This window comes from Drosophila simulans, chromosome X (assembly GCF_016746395.2).
Source record: "Drosophila simulans strain w501 chromosome X, Prin_Dsim_3.1, whole genome shotgun sequence".
Taxonomy (NCBI): Eukaryota; Metazoa; Arthropoda; class Insecta; order Diptera; family Drosophilidae; genus Drosophila; species Drosophila simulans.
The window spans coordinates 19,549,703-19,570,185 of record NC_052525.2 but is presented as its reverse complement, the minus strand read 5'-3'; the positions used below and the strand labels follow the sequence as shown (position 1 = coordinate 19,570,185).

At 41.8% G+C, this 20,483-nt stretch overlaps 1 protein-coding gene across 1 annotated transcript; it reads right to left on the bottom strand.

The window, feature by feature from the left end:
- Nucleotides 1-17,383: 17,383 nt before the first annotated feature.
- Nucleotides 17,384-17,978, bottom strand: LOC6726498. The gene has a single exon (XM_002107418.4). It carries the CDS (start codon nucleotides 17,926-17,928, stop codon nucleotides 17,593-17,595), a length of 336 nt encoding a protein of 111 aa, XP_002107454.1. The 5' UTR covers nucleotides 17,929-17,978; the 3' UTR covers nucleotides 17,384-17,592.
- Between the last annotated feature and the right edge of the window lie 2,505 nt (nucleotides 17,979-20,483).

The window sequence follows — 20,483 nt, the reverse complement described above, 5'->3', positions numbered from 1 at the left end:
AGACCCCTTATGGACAACTACTTCTAAGGGCCGTCCGCAACAAAATCGTAGGAAAAGCAGACGATGCCTTGACCCTTTGCGACACTCGATTGAACTGGGACGACATCAAGACTAATCTCAAACGACTCTACACCAGCAAGAGAACCGAAGCGATGATACTTAGGGAAATACAGACCCTCCCAAATGACCTTACAATGGGAAAACTTTTTTACAGTATAATTAAAATGAGAAACGAACTTATAACAATAGCTAAAGACATGGATACCACGGGTAATGCACTCGCAACTAAACGTACCCTCTACGATGATATATGTCTCAACGCATTTATCATCGGATTAAAGGATCCATTAAGAACAATCATAAGAATTAGGAACCCGGAAACTATCGAAAAAGCTTACGAATACGGACAAATGGAACAAAGTTTTTTCTTCCAAAACTCAAACAGACAAGTAGAGGGCCGTCGCCGTGACAATCCAACGGACAGAGGACGCCCATACCCAAAAAATAACCAACAAGAACCGAAACTATCAAATAATAATGGTCGCAACATTTCGCACCAACAAACCAATCATCAGCAAGGGGACAATCGATGAGAAATCAAAACACATCCCACAACTACGAAAAACCAACTTCAACACACCAACAATACAGAAACAATACTAACACAAATGTAAATTTGTGCAACATAAATGACGACACAAATTTTCCGCAAAGAGCCTCGGAAGACCAGTCGGATTCATAACTAAAAAAGCCCACGGGTCATCATTACCTTATGTAATGCTATCCCCAACATTTGTCCCTTCACAACCACTTAAATTCCTAATAGACACTGGGTCCACTTATTCATTTATAAACCCGGCCCTCATTACAGAAGACAATATAAAAAAACTTAATTCAAGCATAGCCATTCATACAGTACTTAATACATTCCAAATTACGGAATTCACAGACACTATTAAATTTATACAATTCAAAGAATTGTCAAATCAGAAGTTTCTTTTGTTCAATTTTCATCCACACTTCAATGGCCTCTTAGGCATGGACCTTCTATCCACTCTGAATGCAAAAATAAACATCGCGGATTCCATTTTGGAAACACCTGAAACCGCAGTTCCAATTTTGACACGACCAAACCCTGTAGACATTTTGCATACTGTACCATCAAATAGCAAGGTAAGGCTTCCACTACCAGTAAACTTCATGCAAGGAGACTTTATATACGGGACCACAGATTTTGACAACCAACTATCAATAACAGGTGGACTGTATACTGCAACCGCAGGTATAGCCTATTTCGAAGTCTGTAACAGTTCAGACTACAACCAAACACTTTATTTAGAAGAACCATTAATAGCAGAAGAACTCTCTTTACAACACTATGGACTTTTACACTGCATGTCTACAATGGCGGATACTACTCAGACGGACACCCAACAAGAACTTAATATTAAGACAGAACATTTAAACCAAGAAGAAAAATTTAATCTAATCAATCTATGCAAAACCTTTAGGAAACTTTTCCATTATGAAGAGAGCCATTTGACCTTTTCTAATGTCGTTAAACACTCCATACCAACAGTAGACAATGTTCCGATATTCACTAAATCATACCGTTACCCATATGTACACAAAGAAGAAGTTCGTAAACAAATATCAGAAATGCTTCGACAAAATATTATTAAAAACAGTCACTCTCCTTGGAGTGCACCCGTATGGATCGTACCCAAAAAAGCCGACACTACAGGCAAAGAAAAATGGCGGTTGGTAATAGATTTTCGAAAATTAAACGAAAAAACCATCTCCGACCGTTATCCGATACCTAACATAGCAGACATACTGGACCGAATAGGTAGAACAAAATACTTCACAACAATAGACTTGGCAAGTGGATTCCATCAAATTGAGATGAATCCACAAGACGCGAACAAAACAGCTTTCACAGTCGAAAATGGGCATTACGAATTCACAAGAATGCCCTTCGGTCTGAAGAACGCACCAGCCACTTTTCAACGTGTGATGGACAACGTTCTAGGAGACCTTATAGGTAATGTTTGTCTGGTTTACCTAGACGACATTATTATATTCTCACCCTCACTGCAGAAACACATTAGCGACATTAAACTTGTTTTCTCTAAGCTACTGAATGCGAATCTAAAAATCCAACCTGCTAAGTGTAACTTCTTAAGGAAAGAAATTGACTTTTTGGGACACATTGTTACTCAGGAGGGAGTCAAGCCCAACCCAAACAAAATACAAGCTATTAAAGACTTTCCCTGCCCCAAAACCATCAGGGAAATCAAGTCATTTTTGGGATTACTTGGGTACTATAGGAAGTTTATCAAAGATTTCGCAAAAATAACAAAACCTATAACAAGACAATTAAAAGGAAAAAAATCAATAGTAATAGACGACGAATTTAGGAAAGCAGTCGAAATTTCAAAGAATTTATTATGCAACGACCCAATACTTATATTCCCCGACTTTACAAAACCATTCACGTTGACGACCGACGCAAGCAACTACGCCATAGGGTCAGTGCTATCACAAGGCCCCGATACCAACGACAGACCCATATCCTTCGCTAGTAGAACGCTATCAGACACAGAGGTTCGATATTCCACCATAGAAAAAGAAATGCTAGCTATTATTTGGTCAGTAAGTCATTTTAGGCCATACCTTTTTGGCCAGAAATTTAAAATAGTCACAGATCACAAACCATTAGTCTGGTTAGAAAGCTTTAATGGTCAAAACCCTAAACTACTTCGGTGGAAAACTACCCTAGCCGCATACGATTACGAAGTAGTGTATAAAAAAGGCAAACAAAACGTGGTCGCTGATGCGCTTAGTCGAATAGAACCAAATTTAAACATAAACGAAGACCCACAAAAAATCCCAGTTGTCCAACAACCATTAAATCATTTCAATACACAAATTGTGTTCCACATTGGGGAAAAGTCTTCAGTACAAATCACAACACCATTTACGTACAAAACAAGACAAGTCATTTCAGAACCTACATATACCTTTGACACTATTTCTAACATCTTGCAATCAATTCTTAAACCAAACAAAATGACTGCAATATTTGCCCCAGATCAAATCTTTTTGCTCATAGAGGAAGCGTATAACAACTACTTCTCGGTGAACGACTCATATAAAATCTCCCGTTGCAAACTGTTCTTACCCGAAATAACCGAAACGGAAGACCAAAAAACAAGAATACTTACATACCACTTAAAGAACAACCACAGAGGTATCGACGAAACCTTTCAACACCTAAAAAGAGATATTTATTTCCCCCGCATGAAAGATATTATTACGCAAGTAATAAAAGACTGTGACATTTGCCTTACACTTAAATACGACAGGCAACCCCATAAACCAGCTATGCAATCACCACCTGCCCCACCAGGACCTTTAGAGGTGATCCACATAGATATTTACTTCGTCAATGGTACTTATAATCTAACTGTCATTGACAAATTTTCAAAGTTCGCACAAGCATACCCGCTTGATAACAGAAACTCCATAAAAATCATTGCCGCCTTGTCTCAGTTCATGAGCAACTTTGGCATACCCAAAAAACTTGTTTTCGATCAGGGAACAGAATTTTCCGGAAACCTGTTTAACGATTTCCTTGCTCAATACGATATACTCCAACATACTACTTCATTCCAACAATCGACTGGTAATTCACCCGTCGAAAGACTTCACTCTACGTTAACAGAATTGTACAGAATAGTTATGAACCGTCGAAAAGAATTACACCTACAGTGCGAACATACCGAAATACTTAGCGAAGTATTAACAACCTACAATAACGCGATACATTCTAGCACAAATCACACCCCTTTCGAACTCTTTCACGGCAGGACACACATATTTGGAAAAACCATAACTTATGACAATCATCATGACTACCTCTCAAAACTAAATCAATTCAGACAAACACTATACCCCCAAATACAACAACACCTACAAAACACCACCGATAAGAGATTGGCTAAGTTAAATAAGGACAGGGAACCGCCAATTCTAGTTGAGGAAAATAATACTATATATAGGAAGGAAAACAGAAGAAACAAAATAACACCTAGATTTTCTCTACACAAGGTAGAAAGAGACAGAGGGATAACACTAATAACTACCAGAGGTCAGAAATTACATAAACAAAAAATTAGGAAACACATTAAAAGAACTGTGAACACCCAGTCCCAATCAAACACTAACACTTAATGAATTCAACTAAACATGAAAATGTAACAATTAAAAGACAAATTTGATAAACAGACAGGGACATTATTATCAGGATCATATATAAAATAGAACACGTAAATAACAAACAAGTTTCGATATAGAAATTTTTCGAAAATTACCAGAACCAAATTTTTAAAGAGCAATAACGTGGCCGAAAGCTTACTTGCTAGTAAGTTAGGCCTCATTTTCAAATTTATGTTTAATACACAACAATTAGAAGACATACGAATTTTATTTAATAAGCAAAATGTAACCATAGAATTGGATGAACACATTAACAACTTTTGTTACCATCCTGTTAAACTCTTACTTGCAACACCAAACTATTATTTAAGGTTAAAAATCCATTTTTCAACTAGCAAATGTATCATTTCATTCAAACAATTCCCTTACCTATACATTGTTCATACTTCATTGTCTCCCACGACAAACTTACCATCGAGATACCACCAATGGAACGAATAGAAAATAACAAAACATTGAAAGTCCTATCACTCGAAAAACTGCACCTGGAGGCATTGGCAACAACCGGGAAAATGGACTACATAACTCAACAATACTTTACCGCTACGTACCTTGCATTGAGCATAGTACTAATACTTGTGATCTGTCTCCGAACCTGTAAAAGGCAGAAAACGATTTTTACCCAGCAACCCACCCACACACCTCACGTTGTCGAGTCGGCTATCCCTTCGTTATGGCCATCTCTCCACACTAGGGGGGGAGGAGTTACCATGCCCAGCATTAACCCCCCTCAACAACCACCTCCGCCTATGAAGCCCGCCCGGTAGGCGACATCAGCAAAGTGCCAACGCTGTATATATATATATTGATCACGAGCTACCATGCCAGCATAGCCTCGTCCCCCGCTACCTGAAACTCTGTTGCAGCCGATGATGAAATCGGCATGAACACACACATATTCACACATACTGCGTGGTGGCGACGCTCTCGACGTTGAAATTAACATGAACCTACACACACACATACACACTGCGTAATCGCGACGTCCTCGTCTAGACTCGCTACCTAGAACTAACGGGATCAAAAGCACTGCTGCTTGCCCGTGCGTATACATTAAGAATAAAGCTTTCATCATTCTTGATCTTGACACCAAACCGAGCAGTTGATTTATTTAAAGTGGCAAATATATATATATCATAAGTACACAATAAAGTCATTATTGACTCCCATCACATCAGCCTGGGCAGCAACTAACTAAGAGTAGAGAAAGGAGGACCCCCGATCCAACGGAGGCACCCGTAACTCGCGCAACCAGCAACTAGCAACAAGCTACCAGCAACCTGCCACCGTTGGGGGCAAGCACCTTGTGGTGTCGCCGCGATCCGACTGAGCCATTTGTGGAGCACAATGACGGCCATTAACCGATGGTCATTGTCAGCTGCAGATCCGCCGCTCCAATTTGGCTTGCGTCATCGACTTTTTGTGCTGCATCGCTACCCATCGGTGATCGGAAGTAAGAGGATCGCGAAAGCCAGGAGTCTCAAAAACTAAAAAACTAAAAACTAAAACAGAGATAAATTAAGCCGTCCAACAAAAACCAGTATTCGATGAGGTACTCCTACGCTAATTACCAGTTTTCCAGGAACCAATCTAAATTCTTCAAACAAATGAAAAAATTATAATATTATATTATTATTGCACTGCAACAAAGGTGGAAATATGACATAATGCAAAGCTGGAACAATCTTTTTTAGTTCTACAAGGAGCTAACTCCTCTAAAATGAGTTTAAAGTACTTGTTTTCAATCCTTGTTGTTTCCTCAATTCATCCATCGCGAATCGATAAGTCTTAGCACGAGAACTTTTAGTTCAATTGAACTTGTACTAATTCCTCACATTACATTAAGTAGCACTTCTCTCTGCATTCGCGTTGTTTGCTCTAGTGGGATTAGCTTGCACTCATTAGGAGTTTGTTGCTTGCATCACAGGTCCTGTGGCGACCGCGTCCTTCGGCTGTTTGGATGCCAGGCAAGCCTCGTCCTGGCCATTTCCGCTGTGGAACGAAGCGTTTACAACGGACGATGATTTTATGAGGGCTCTTAATAAAATCAAGTGGCTTTCCATAAAACTTAACTGTTACTTTGGCAATGGCACACAACACCACTAGCATTCCGCCCCCGAACGACCCGCCCCATCCCCCTTCCTTTCCACCTTTGGCTGCCGAAAAATGCTATGCCCATGCCATGTCAAATAAAAGTCCCTCAATTTGCAGTCGGACATAAAATGTGTGCGGCAAGTTAAGAGCTCCTCATCTCCATCCACAGGTCCATCCACAGCTCCATTGGCATTCCCACTCTCGGATTTTGGGACGACTGCAGGTGGAGTTAAAGTTAAAAGTCCCCCAATTCTTGTGCACATCATGCTGAGCCCGGTAACATCCATTTAATTGTTCCTCGTACAGCAAAGTGTTATAATTAGTAGTGCCAACGAGATGATATGGGTGGCAGTGGCAGTGGCAAGTGGCTAGTGGCTAGTGGCGAGTAGCAAGTGGGCGAAAAAGCGGTTTCGCATGCATGGTTAGTTTTTGGTTTTTGTTTAGCAAGTTTGTTGGTTCGAAAGGTTGGCCAGGATGAAAAGCATCTGATGTGATGTGCTCCAGTGCGAAAATTGTGCTAAAATCAAACGGAGCAAACTTTTTCACATTCAGCAAATTGTGCTCCTGCCAGCTTTTCTTTTTATGCACCCGTACTTACCGCAAATTGCCTTTGGTGTGGTATAAAATATTCAAAAAGCCTGGCACAGCTTAGAAGACAATATTGCCCAATATCTTTGTGCTTGAATTTTTGGTATTTACTTATGTTTCATGTTTGCAAAAGACTCTTTCTAAATGCTACCCACCCTGAGTGAATGATTATTATTTGAAATAAATTCGACAGAAGAGCAGCTTGTAAAACGGAAATTGTGATTCTTACAAATGCGATTGCACTTTTTCAAGAGCAGCGAGACAAAAAGGCAACGTGTTCAAATCGCTCTGGCAATCTCTGCCAATCCCAACGAATTGCGAGTAATTACAAATTAAAACGTGAAATAATTATTAATTCGCTCGGAAATCTAACCTAATCCAATTTCAACACAACAGAACCAATTTTCGGCCACGAATAATTGCATCAGTTCTATAATGAAATATTTTAATTTGCCACCCGACCCGGCCAACTTCCAGCGCAATTTGCGTCCCAAATTATAGACGGGGTTGCACAAACGAGCTGCGCGCGATGCAACCCGATAATCCGCGGCGGTATCAAATCGCAAATGATTGTGTCGCCAGTTTGTCATTTCATTGCGTGGCCGCATAATTTATGGCCAGACTCGGACCGTTCCAGAAACTAATTAGGGAGCCCAGGATTAGGGGGTAACTGCGAACTAAAAACTGGCAACTGGCAACTGGGAACTCGCAACTGGGAACTGGGAGGCAGTGCACATGGGGCCAGGAAACTGCGTTGCGATGCGTTGGCAATCGGACTTATGCAATCGAATGGCTCGAAATGGCCGAAACTAAATCAGTGCAACGCAAAACTGGTTATCAAAGCCCCAAAAGGAAGCGTGCAAAGCCATCGGCCATCGGCAATCGGCTGGCGTCAATTATTTTCACGGAAATGCACCTCGGGCTGTCGCATTTTGGGCGAAATGCAGCCTGAAATCGAGATCCGCAGCCAGGTGGGGTCGCCAAATCGCAATCTCCCAACTGCAAGCCCCCAGCTCCAATCCCCAAATGCGACAACCCCCCCCCATTCAACTGGTTTCGACGGACTTTGGCTCGACAAGTGCACTACTAGCCTTCTTTCGGGCCTTCCGACGATCCGCTGCTCAGTATCGAGTACACTTGGAGAAACTTGGATGCAGTGGAAAGGTAGTAGGGTAGATATTAATAAAATAATTTTTTAACTAATCCTTAGGGTATTTCTCTAACTCTCTGATAAACAAAATATATTATACTTTAAGAAAAGTAAACGCAAATAATTTGGCACAACTTTTGAGCCAGTGTAATACAAATTTTAAAATGCTACCTTTTTTCTCCTTTTAGAGCTGAAATTCCCATTAGCATTGGTCACATTGCCAGCGAGTCATTAAACTTCATTAGGAGCAATTACTCGCAGTGTATATTTGACACCATAACCATGTTGAGCAAAACTAACAGTGAGGACTATTAAATTAATTAAAATCAAAGCAATTACAAGAAAGATACGATCTTAAATACAAGGTATATAAATCAATACGGCCTATTTCTATTTTGAAAACGATAAATTTCAGTTCTATCCATAACCATAACTATCATTCACTTTCATTCAATATCATTCACTACCATGCAAATTGTTGACTGGGAGGTAGTTTATAAAGTAAATTGCACATTTTCAAGGTCTTTTGCCCCTTTTCTTCGGAAGTAGAGACACATTTGCCCCATGTGGCAAATGTGGCTGGTGCAGCAGTCTATCTTTCAGCTGGGCAGAATGTGCAGCCGAGCCGGATTCAATCTCGGATTCGCTTCCAGGCGCCTACTACAAGTCCGCTGGCCAAAGTGGTTGTCAACGCAACCGGGCCAGGCTGAAAACTAAGCCCCACCACTTGGCCATCCAAACCAGATTGCGTGGCAGCAGCAACTCCGCAGCATCCCAGCATCGCGGCATCCATCCAACTTTCCAACACCCAACAGCCAACTTGCCACCTCGGGCCAGCTAAGTTAGCTAAGTTGGCCTGCTCAGCGCTCCCCGAACAGTTAAAAGCTAAATTATTCATTACAATTTCCGCGCTGACGAGAAAAAAAGCGCGCACACACTGCAGATACGGGCGAGAAGACGAAAAACGACGAAAAAGGCGAAAAAGTTTTCCATGGAAATGCTTCAAATGCTCATTTGAATCTGCCACGTAATTTAGCTTGCGGTCTGTGTGCCCCCAACTTGCTGGGGAAAACGAGCGCGATTTCGGCGCTGTTTAAAACGCAGCCGTTCAGTTGACTTTAAATAAGTTGGCGCTGCATTGAAACGATGCCAATTTCTGTTGCCAAACTGTTTGAATTGTGGCTGTGACAGTGGCTCACATCGTTTGGGGCCGAATTGAGTTTTCAGCCATCGTCTCTGCTTCCGCCTACAGTCCAGCCTGCTTAAGACGAACGGCAGCTAAAATTTAACCAAAATAGAAAGGCTTAAGATTAATCTTCTAGTTGTAAGGAAAATATATACCAAGAATTCTTAGAAAATAGCCAATAAATCGGAGCATTTTTAATAAAATTCTCTGATTAGTTCAAGTTATAAAGTTATTAGGTTCAGTTTTCTCTGTATGTTGTTATTCGCGTGGCTCTCCTTTTTTTTTTGCTTACGCAGCTTATCATGCATTCAACGCGATATATTGTGTCCTTGGCCACTTGTTGTCACTCCCTGTTGGCCGCCCAGCCGCCCAGCCGCCCACTTGGCTCCCTTGACTTTTAAGCCAGGCCAGAAACTTTCGTTAATTTTAATCAAAAAACACTTTGTTGTTGCTGGCGGCTGGCAAAAAAAGCGTTTAATTGGGCAAGGGAATACGCTCTACAAACATCCAAACAGCGGCAACAACAATAAAACAGGCCAGCGGAAAAAGTTAGCGAAGAATGAAAATGAGAACAAAGTGAATACAAGCTGACAACTAATTTAATCAAATACAGAAAGGGAAATCGTGATATTTCGAAGCGGAGAAAGTGAAGGAATAAATGAATAAAAATAAAAATAAAAGTACTTGCCAAGTACGAATGATTATCATTCATCATCTTCTTGCCTTAGAATCGCAATCTATGAATCTATGGTTGTGGAACTTTGTAGAACGAGAATGCCTTTCTGAGCGAAGTTTTCTGCAATGGCATATTGAATTAGTCCTTTGGCCAAAAAAGGACCTGTCCTGGAATTCATGGAAATGCATGGAAACGCATTCAACCGTGCCGAAAAGGCCGCAAACGAATCTCACATCGGCCATCATGGCATATGAATAAACAAACACGGCCAGCAAATGAACATGACATTTATCTAAGCATAAATCAGAAAAACCTGCAACTGACAGTGGGCGCTCCTCTCCTTTGCCAGTGGATCGGATCCAGTGGACACCGAATGCCAAATGCACAGAAAACGGTTGCCTAATAAACCCACCGATGGCCGCAACTAAAATAAAGAACACAATTGCTCAGTCAAATGAAAAACTCTTTAAATGCAATTGCTAGCCAGTTCAGGCCAGGCCAGTCCCAGTCCCACTCCTGTCCAGGCTGCGCCGAGCCGGGCGTCGATTTGTTCACTGACTATATTTTGTGGATGCATTCCGATCCGAGGCGGTGGTCGGTCGATGGGCGGCAATGCGGCGAGGAGCGGAGGACCAAGTAAACATTACGAAACCAGTTAGCAGATAGTATAATTTCCGCTATCGCCGTCCGTATCCGGCGAACGACAAGGAATGCCGTGCAGGGCTGGACACTCCGGGCTTTGGTTGCAAGCCATCCGTGGGAAGAATCGAGTCATTCTCTTCGGACTATTTGATTCCTTCTACGTTCTACTTCGAAGTTTAAGGTGATCATAAATAAAGTTCATATGTGCAAGCTTAAGATATCTTTCAATTCATGTATGCAAGTGTATAAGTACCAATCATCTTGCCCAACTCTTCTGATACTCATTATGCTTCTCATTATACGAGTATACCCCATTTCTTAAAGAGTAGCAAGCACCTTTTCCCTGCAATAACGGCAATTGGCAAGCTCCGAATGGAAGCCATGCCATGAATAAGTAAGCAAGCCGCCAAGAAGTGCCTGCAATTGGTGCCATGCACTCGGTGCATCTGGTTCGGTTCCTTCTGGTCATTCAGGTCCTTCGTAAGCTGCAAAGCTTATTACGATTCGAAAGAATGCCTCCGTTTCGATTCGATTCGTAGGAAAGACGTCCTCTTTTCTTCCAGTGCCTTCGAGAAATCATGTGCCCGCATAAATTTTCGACCAATGGACAAGGTGTACACCCATTGTGAACATGCAAATATTTCCAGAACTGGAGTTAAGATTCAATAGATGCGCTGAACACTAACCTTTGTCATTGAATGTAGAACCAAAACTTGATTTTAATAGCCATAAATAACTTTGGAACTTTGATTAAATATATATGAGTGTAATATTAGTAAATGTAAGTTAATTTATTTAGAATTTTACATTGGTTGCAGCTTGCATCCGATCATAATTCGAAGTAATTGCACGATGCTCCCGAAAAGTCCATTAAAAATGGAGCCCTCATTGACTAGCAACGCCAACAACAGGCGGGCAGGCAGGAAATTAAAGGGGAGCTGCGAGCTGGGAGCTGGGAGCTGATCCCCAGCCCGCTTGTAATTGACGCCCAAGGGGTGAGTGGGGTGGGGGGATGTGGATGGGAGGGGAATTCCGGATAAGTCGAGTGGGTGGTGAACGCTGCTGGCAATTGGGGCGCTTTCATCGTGCAGCCCAGCCACCCTTCGTTCAACTTGCCACAGCCATCATTCGGGGCAGTCAAGTGTGCAACACTTTGGGGCATTCGCAGCATGCGCGGCAACTTTGCATTTTACCGGCACCCCGTTTTCTTATGAAAAAACCCCACATTTTTTTCGAGCCCAGTCGAGTCGAGTCGAGTCACTCACTCAGTCAGTTAAGTTTCCTGCCCCAGCAATTATATCATTTCCCCGCTACCAAGTCTCGTTTCATTCGTGCGTGAACGAATTCCAGCTAATTTGCACATTTTTCATATTTTTTATTTGTTCGACGCCTAATTTCGTTTCCTTTGCCGCCACCGCTTTTCATTTACTTTTCATTTCGTTGCCACGATCGAAATGCGGCACTTCGACTTTCGTACATCTGATGCATACTGGCATCCAAAGCGTCCAATTGTCGGTTGTTTTCTGGCAGGAAGAGGAAGGTGTACTGGCTACTGCCTCTCCCACACAGCAGAAATAATTAACATTTAGCTTCGATCAAGTAGCCATTAAAATAGCTCACCGCACTGCTGCATTTTTCCCTAATATCTTTATTTAAGCGAGTCATTCAGTTGCTTATTTGCCAGCGAAAGGAATTTTAAACTAGACCATTAAGTGTATACTTCAACTTGTTAGATGCAGCTTTTAGGGTTTTTAAAATTGTTAATTTTTAATAGGAACATTTTTTAAAACGTATTAAATATACCTCATATCTACATGGAATGTTTTGATTCGTTTTAGGCTGACTTTAACTTGATTGGCCGCGAATTAACACTGCAGGACTCGTGTCCCTTGTTTTATTCAAGTGAGTCAAGTGCTTCCGCATTCTTGAGCTGCACTTGCGACCCAATGCACAGTGGTTCCCACTATATGGGGAAAGCGGCCAAAAATACTTCTAGTTGAGGTAGACATTTGAAACTTAGCACAAAATTTTCTTATAAATTAAAAAATTATATGAAAATTTATATGAAAATTATATGAAATATGAAAGCACCTGTCGGCACTTGAATTAAACGATTTCTTAATTTTAAAATGTTAATAAACAATATACAAAAAGAATTCTTAAGTTAAGTGGAAATGGACATAACGAAACCTCCAACGAAAGAAAGCAAACATAATCAAAAAGCATCTGCAACTAACTATATACTAAACACAACACATATTTATTATACGAATGCCTTCCATTGTAGAGTAATGTCGATTTTCCTGAAGCGGACAGTTAGAGGAAGACAAAAACATGAATAAATTAGAAAAGCTAGACCAATTATGAAAAACTAATGATACATTTAAAGTCAAAATTTGGACTTTGATTTTTTAATTTTTGACCTATGGGGGAACCACTGTGCAATGGAGCGCATGTGAATCGAATTTGTGACTCACGCACGCGACGCCGCCCTGTTTTTCTGAGCCCGGCCAACGTGTGGTATGAGTAATGAGTTGCAAGCGCAGGGCGACAGGGCAAAGAAATAAATGAGCAACTGTTTGCTCGCTCCGGTTGAAAGGATGAAAGGTTGAAATGCTGAAATACAGAATGGGAGTGGCTGTGAGTGCGACGAGGCGGCTAAGTGGCGCAGGAAATCCCTGTGGAAGGTCCTTAAGTGACATAGAATTTTTCATAATTTTCATTTCTCCGAAATATGCACGCAAAGTTATGACCCGTGCAGGAAGCGAGTAAACTTTATAATGGAAATAACAAATCAATTATCTCTCGTTTTATTTTTTGCACACACTTCTTTGACTTGGCCATATATGCTCATGTTAATGGAAACATAACAGAGTGAACAAAAGCACACAGTGAAAAACTGGGCCTAAGTGTTCCCGAAAAATCCATTAAATTGTTCATAGTTCTTTAAACTCAATTAAGTGAAATATTATGCAAATAGCTCTTAAACAACTGTTTACATCAGTCCATTAGATAAATAAAAATAAAAGAGTTCATGTGCTTTCTTTTGTTTTGTGTTAAATTTTTTTTTTTTTTTTTGGATATATTAATTTAAAAACTGTCCTTCGCGGACAATCATTAAATTTGATGACTAAACTTAACGGTAGAGAATTAATTGATTACATAAATTGTTGCGAAACTATACAATAACTGTCGATATTGTATGTATGATGTATATAATAATGTATGTATATAATTTAATTTAATTTGCGTGTCTAATCCCAGAGAGGTCCAAAGGGTGTGATCGGTGCAGCCTCCTTGTGCGTTGACTGGTGTCCAGCAGGTCTTGTGCCAGGTTGTTTGGGTGGTCTTGAAGCCTCTGCATGTACTGCCTGCTGCTTTTCTTAATCTCATCCTTCACCCAGGGGAAGCTGAGGACCTCGTGTATAGTGGCATTATCGTGGAAAGGGTGAGCGTTTGTGACTGTGCGGAGCGTTTTGTTTTCGAATGTCTGGATAATGTTGATGTTACTTTTCGATGCAGTGCCCCACAGTTGAATGCCATACGTCCAGATTGGCCTTATGATCGCTTTGTAGATAAGGAGCTTAGTGGAAGTCGGTAGCTTAGATTGTCTGCCCATCAGCCAGTAGAATTCACGGACTCGGTTCTCCGCCTGTTTCCGCTTCTTTAGCAGGTGTGGTCTCCATGTAAGTCTCCTGTCCAGTGTAAAGCCAAGATAATTTGGATTGGCTACCTCTGGGATTGGGAACCCGTTGAAACTGACTGGTGGGCAAGTGCCGCGTCTAGTTGCGAAGGTGGTAGCGGTTGACTTGTCGCTGTTTACCGATATATTCCATCTCGTGTGCCACGTGTTCAGTAGATCTAGTTGCTCCTGCATAGTCTGGGAGGCCTCTGCTGGGGTATCTGCTGTTGTTAGGAACGCAGTATCATCGGCGTAAGTGGCTGCCATAATGTACTGGCTCGGTATCACCGGCAGGTCAGCCGTATACGCGTTGTAGAGGAGCGGACCGAGAACGCTTCCTTGGGGAACTCCTGCACGGGCTTCTTTGACGTCTGAGCGCGCTTCTCCACACCTGACGGCGAATCTTCTGCCCTCCAGGAACGATTTTAAGAACTTGAAATATGGCTGGGGCAGGCCGTTTTTGAGCTTTAGGAGGAGACCGGGGTGCCAAACACGATCAAAGGCTTGCTTAATGTCCAGCATTACTGCTAGGCAGTATTTCTTATTCTCAAAGGCGTCCAGGATATATTGCGCTACTCGGTGGCCTTGCTCTGGTGTCCCGTGGCGGCGCCTAAAGCCAAACTGGTGATCAGGGATCAGACCAGCCTCCTCAATCACCGGCAATACTCTGGTCAAAAATACTCTTTCGAGTATCTTGGAGAGTACTGGTAGTAGGCTGATCGGGCGGTAGGAGGCGGGATTGGCTTCGTGTTTACCAGGCTTCAGGATCATAACTACTTCGGCGCGTTTCCATGATGAAGGGAAGTGCCCCAATTGCAAGCACTTATTTATTATGGTCGTGATTAGTGACTTGCTAATAGGGGGGAGGAGCTTTAAAGCAATGGCATTGATGGCATCATCGCCATCATCATTTCACAATCTGAAATGTTCCTTTCAATTCAATTCAATTAGTGTTAAGTATCCATAAAGATATGATTGTAATGCGCTCATAGCTTTGGCTATGTGCTGTCTATTTCTTCGAGTGCAGACTGTACTTTCGCACTTCAAATGACGTTTTGTGTCCAGCAAGGGCTGCCAACCTGGTTTCCTACAGCGGACTGCAGTACTCAGCACTCTCCACGGCAGGTGAAATGAACAATTGCAAAGCGAGAATGAAATTTCATTTGGCGGAATCATTAAATTTGCAAGCAAATGGAATGTGCCCAAAAGCCTACTTTTCCCGGGGCTAATAAGTTACTTAGTGCTCTCGGCACAGGCATCACATCTTCGTCACAATGTGCACTTAAAGTGGGGAGCTTGTTCCGAGGCCACCGGAAGTGGGAGCGAAGTTCGAGGGTCGCAACGATAGGTGGCGGCAGCGTCCTGGGGTCCCTGTATCCTGCAGTGCTGGAGATGGGGGGTCAAAGTTAATAGCTGGCACGTAGTTCGGAGAACACACACACACACTCCTGGAGCCAAAGGATCCCACGGCCGTCCTTTAATACGCTTCTCTATTCGGCGTCGCCTTTTTACATATTTAATGAAATTATTTTCAACAATTTATAATTGCCACGAGCAGTCAGTTCGGCCGGCATAGTCGCCACCTCACATCCTTCGGCAGGACCCTCCCATCCTTCCAGCTCTCCATCAATGCTGTCCTTGGCTGTGCTTTAGTTAAATGTGCCCCGGGGAGAGTTTTGCTGGCAAACAAATTATTATAAAGATATACACGAAAATATGTATATTTTTATATGTAAGCCGGGGGGAGTATCTGCCTGCATCCTGGATACGCCATCCCGTGTCCCCCGGCGCCAGTTAGGCTGCCCCCTCTCGCAAGCGACTTACCTGCTGCCCCAAAACGATTAACAATCTAACTAATAAGGCCCAGCATCTAATCGGACGAGATGTAATGAGGCCAAAACTACGCATAATATTTAAAAACTTGTACTTACTTTAGGGGAAAATTCCATCATGATCATGAACTATTACTTGGTGCAATTCGCAAAGGCGCTTTGAAGTATACTTGTATATTTGTTCATAAGACTGGCGTACATGCATACTTTGATTTGTTTTTTATCTCTGCATTGATCCCATCCATTGCGATATAATTGTGATAATGCGTGTGCTTATAGAAACCATATATCTATAAATAATTCATCGTTCGAGCTGGGAACCTTCTGTCTTTCGGTTTGGCACGTAATTCGCCAATTTGGTGAGTGGCTGAAAAAAGGTTTTTGAATTTTTAATTGGAAAGGCATTCGTGCGTGCCTTGTTTTCGGGTAACTCGAACCCTGCTTTCCCGGGCAAGTGTTGTAATAATAACAATTCGCTATTCGCTCCGCCTATATCCCTTTTATTGGGCTTGTCTGCTGCTTATCATTTGACAGCCTCCGGCCGAGAGGAGAACCCTTATCAAAAGCGAGAGACGTCACATTATATTGAGCTAAAATCAGTTTACAGCATGTGTGAGGGGGGAATAGAAATGCCAGAGCAAACACGGATGGAAAATCTATTTCGCATTTACCCATTTTCTTTGTCACATCTAACTAGGCAAAGCTATGATTTGGGCATTCCCAGTCCCAGCCCCGAAGAGCCCAGAGAACCCAGATGGGGGGCACTTGGGGCAAGTCCAGCAGCTTATTGCACAGAACAATGCCATCAATCAAACTTGGCCAATAATGCGAGTATCTGAGACCTCTGACCGCCACTTCACCTCCTTCAAACCCACAATCCGCTGCGTAAATGTCAACTAATGGGTATAATTGGCGCGGCTGGGGCCCTCAGTGACATTCATTATTAAATCGCTGGCTCCTTGAAGTTCAGTTTGGATTTCGTTTTAATTGGAAATTCTTTTCACTCTTGACCGATATCAGTAACCCGTAAGTTATAATAACATGCCGACCCATTTGGTAATTAGCACAGCAAAAATGTTGCAAAAGTTTCGCTTGATGGGGATGGATGGACTTGGGGCAAGTATCCATGAATATTCATTTTACCATCACATATTCATTTTATATCCAAATTCGGATTGAATGCTCACCTAAATTCCTTTAAAACCTAACAACACTAGTTCTCCTGAACCCTAAAATCCATGTAGCAATCCAATAGAAGTGAATTTAAGATTTATTAAGGTTCTGCTTTTTCTAATCAGTGCATGTAAGTATGTAAGTAGGTCAGAGAATACATAATATGAGTATGATTTGAGTTATTTTGATTCACTTTCATTCATATATAGTATATTTGCACAGTTTCGTCATATACATATATGCACTAAAAAAAAAAACACGATGTTTCGGCTCACAGTCAAAGTAGACCTAGGAAAAGCACTGGCAGGTGTCCTTCTTGCACTGGCCCACCCAGTGACCTTGGCGCTTGCAGTAGCTGTGGCACTGGGGGTGGTGTGGGTGGTGGGGCGAGAGCTGGGCGCAGTAGGCGGGGTCCGGCTGAATGTGGCGCACCTTGATCGAGACTATGCCCAGTGGCTTGTCGGTGGCGTCCTCCTCCCCGAAATCGATGTCCAGTTCGTTGGCATCGGGTGCGGGAATATCGGGAATATCATTCGCTTCCACGGGATTCGCCCGACCTTGGCCAAGGAACAGACCGATGGTGAGGATCAGGCAGAGCAGCAGGGCGGGGCTTATTGCGCTCATCTCGGTGGAAAACAAGCAACTGACGCCGTTCCGTTCCCAAGATTTCGATTCGAGCTTCCACTTCCAGTGCTCCAATGCCGCCTTATCAGCTTCACTTCCCGCTCAAGGTCACAGAGCCCAGCTCTGAGTATCTGTCCATTTGCGATTGCGCCTCGGTTTGACTCAAGTTTCAGATTGGATCCGCTTGAGTTCAGAGCATTTCTGCGACTTAACTCTAGACGAGCCAACAAATCTTTAGTTAGAGAACCTTCCAAGTACAATCGGTAAAGAGTCGCCTTAATCAATTAAATTTCTATAGTTCTATAGTCGAGTGTATCGACTATCAGATACCCATTGCTCGGACAAATGGAGATATGCTAGTAGGAGCGCCATCTAGCGGCTGCTACATTTTTTGCTTATGTTAACATTTAAGCTTTAGATTTTATACTGTTGATGTTAAAAAAAGGACAACAGTTTTCAAAACTACGAGCGACAACTATCCACCTTCAATAGTTTCCGATCTTGTCCGATTTCTCAGTTTTTACGGACGGACAAACGGACGGACATGTCCATATCGACTTGGCTAGTGAATCTGATTAATATTAAATTTTCTGAATAAGGTCGATTATGGGCTTCTTCAACATGTCACATATTTTCCAACGAATAAATATTAAAGGTTATTCAAGAGCTGTTTGAGTTTGATTTACTTGGAACCACCTCGAATCATCAATCCCTTATTTATTGGAAAAGTGTACTTTTTCGCCAAAATGTAATGCGTTATTTTTGTGGGAAACGGCTACAATTTCGCTGATTTTCTTCGTTTTTGTACACAAAATAACAAATGTTGAGCGAACGATTTACGCGGAAATTTGATTTTTATGTTCGTGGAGCTGGTATCCCTGCTCCCTTTCTGCTTTCTGCTTTCACATTTCTCCTTTCTCCCTGCCGCTGTCATTTCGCTGGCTCGCTTTCGCCAGAAGTTAGTAAAATTGATGGGCAACGGACAGGCAGTTAAAGCCACATAAAAACACCATTTCTGGGGTAATTTTTGGCGCACCCGCCAGCATACATGCGAGCTCCTTCCTACTCGAGTCGAGTCTCATTTGTTTTAAAATGCAAAAACCATAAAAATAATCATGATAATATTACACAATAATAATAATAATAATAATAATTACGGCGCTCAAATGTAATACACAGGGAACAGCTGCCAAGAGGCAACCCCTACCCACCGATTTTCCCATTTTCGCAGCCTTTTACCCACACCCATGGGAAAAGTCAATAAAACCGAGTGGAGTGAAGACGTTAACATCCGGACATCTACATACCCTGGGCCCGATTTCCGTGCCTATATAGCTGTAGAATACGGTCGTACTGAGTGATGTACCACCCAGCTGTCATCGTAGTGATGAAATACATATGCAAATGTGGACAAAGCTGGCTTGAAAGTGCTTTTCAGCCTATTGTTATGCAACAAATGCCAGCCAGGAAGAAAGGAATCGACGGACTAATTGGCAAAACCCGGCATAAATCTCATGCAGTTGACTGAATAACGAAGAAGCAGCAGGAGAAAGTTTTCTCTAAACGCTTAAATTTCATTGCTGCAAATGAAGCGCAATAAGTAGAGCAACAACAAAAGCTAAGTGGGCGGGTTTTTCGTTTTTCTTCGTTTTTTGTGGGTGGTGGTTATCAGGTTTAAGCGAATCGAAGAAAACAGGTGGAAAAATACGGCAAAGAAACAATTTCTGTTGTGCTTAACTTGTTGATGGCCGGGAGAAACATTTTGTCAGTGGCAAAAGTTTCATTTCTTTCCTTCTTTTTCCTTTTAATTAAAAAAGTTTCCGCCTCCTTCCGCCTCTCATATTGTTGTGGTTGGTTGCCTGGTGCTTAGAGGCCCAAGTTCTTCGATGGAATCAAATTCCCATATGGAATTTGGTGTTTCTCGAAAGAGATTGATTCCCTCGGCGGGAATTCAATCAAGTCTAATGTGATCAAATGTAACGCCACCTTGCCATTTAAATAAGTGATCTGAAGCTTACTAGAATAAACTAGAATATTTTAATTAATTACCATTAGTGTGTGTGTGTTATTCAAATTTACCGCCAATATAAAAATGGGGCAGAGTTTACGAATTGATATGAGCCTACAAGCTAACACGAATCTGCAAGATATGCCTATGAAATCAAAAAGCGATGCCATCATTTCCAGAAATAATGCAATAAATCGTTTGTATTTTAATTCTCTCAGTGTAACGAGTTAATCACGGGCAAACGCTACTCGCTACAGCGAAATCACTACTTCCCGAAATAAGCAAATAATTTTCAAACGAGTATACATTTCGATAAACCACAAAAGCTAAAAGCTTCTCTCAATGACTGGTGTCTTAAAGTGTGGTAATCAGCCATATTTAAGATTTTGCAGGCTGTCTTAATAAAATAATTATTTAATTATTGTTTCGAAACGAATTAATTTGAATCTAAAAGAAACAAGAAATGAAGCTTATATGCTTGATAAGTTCTGTCAATATATATATGAATAACGAATAAAATCAAAGGACAACAAAGGTATATATATTT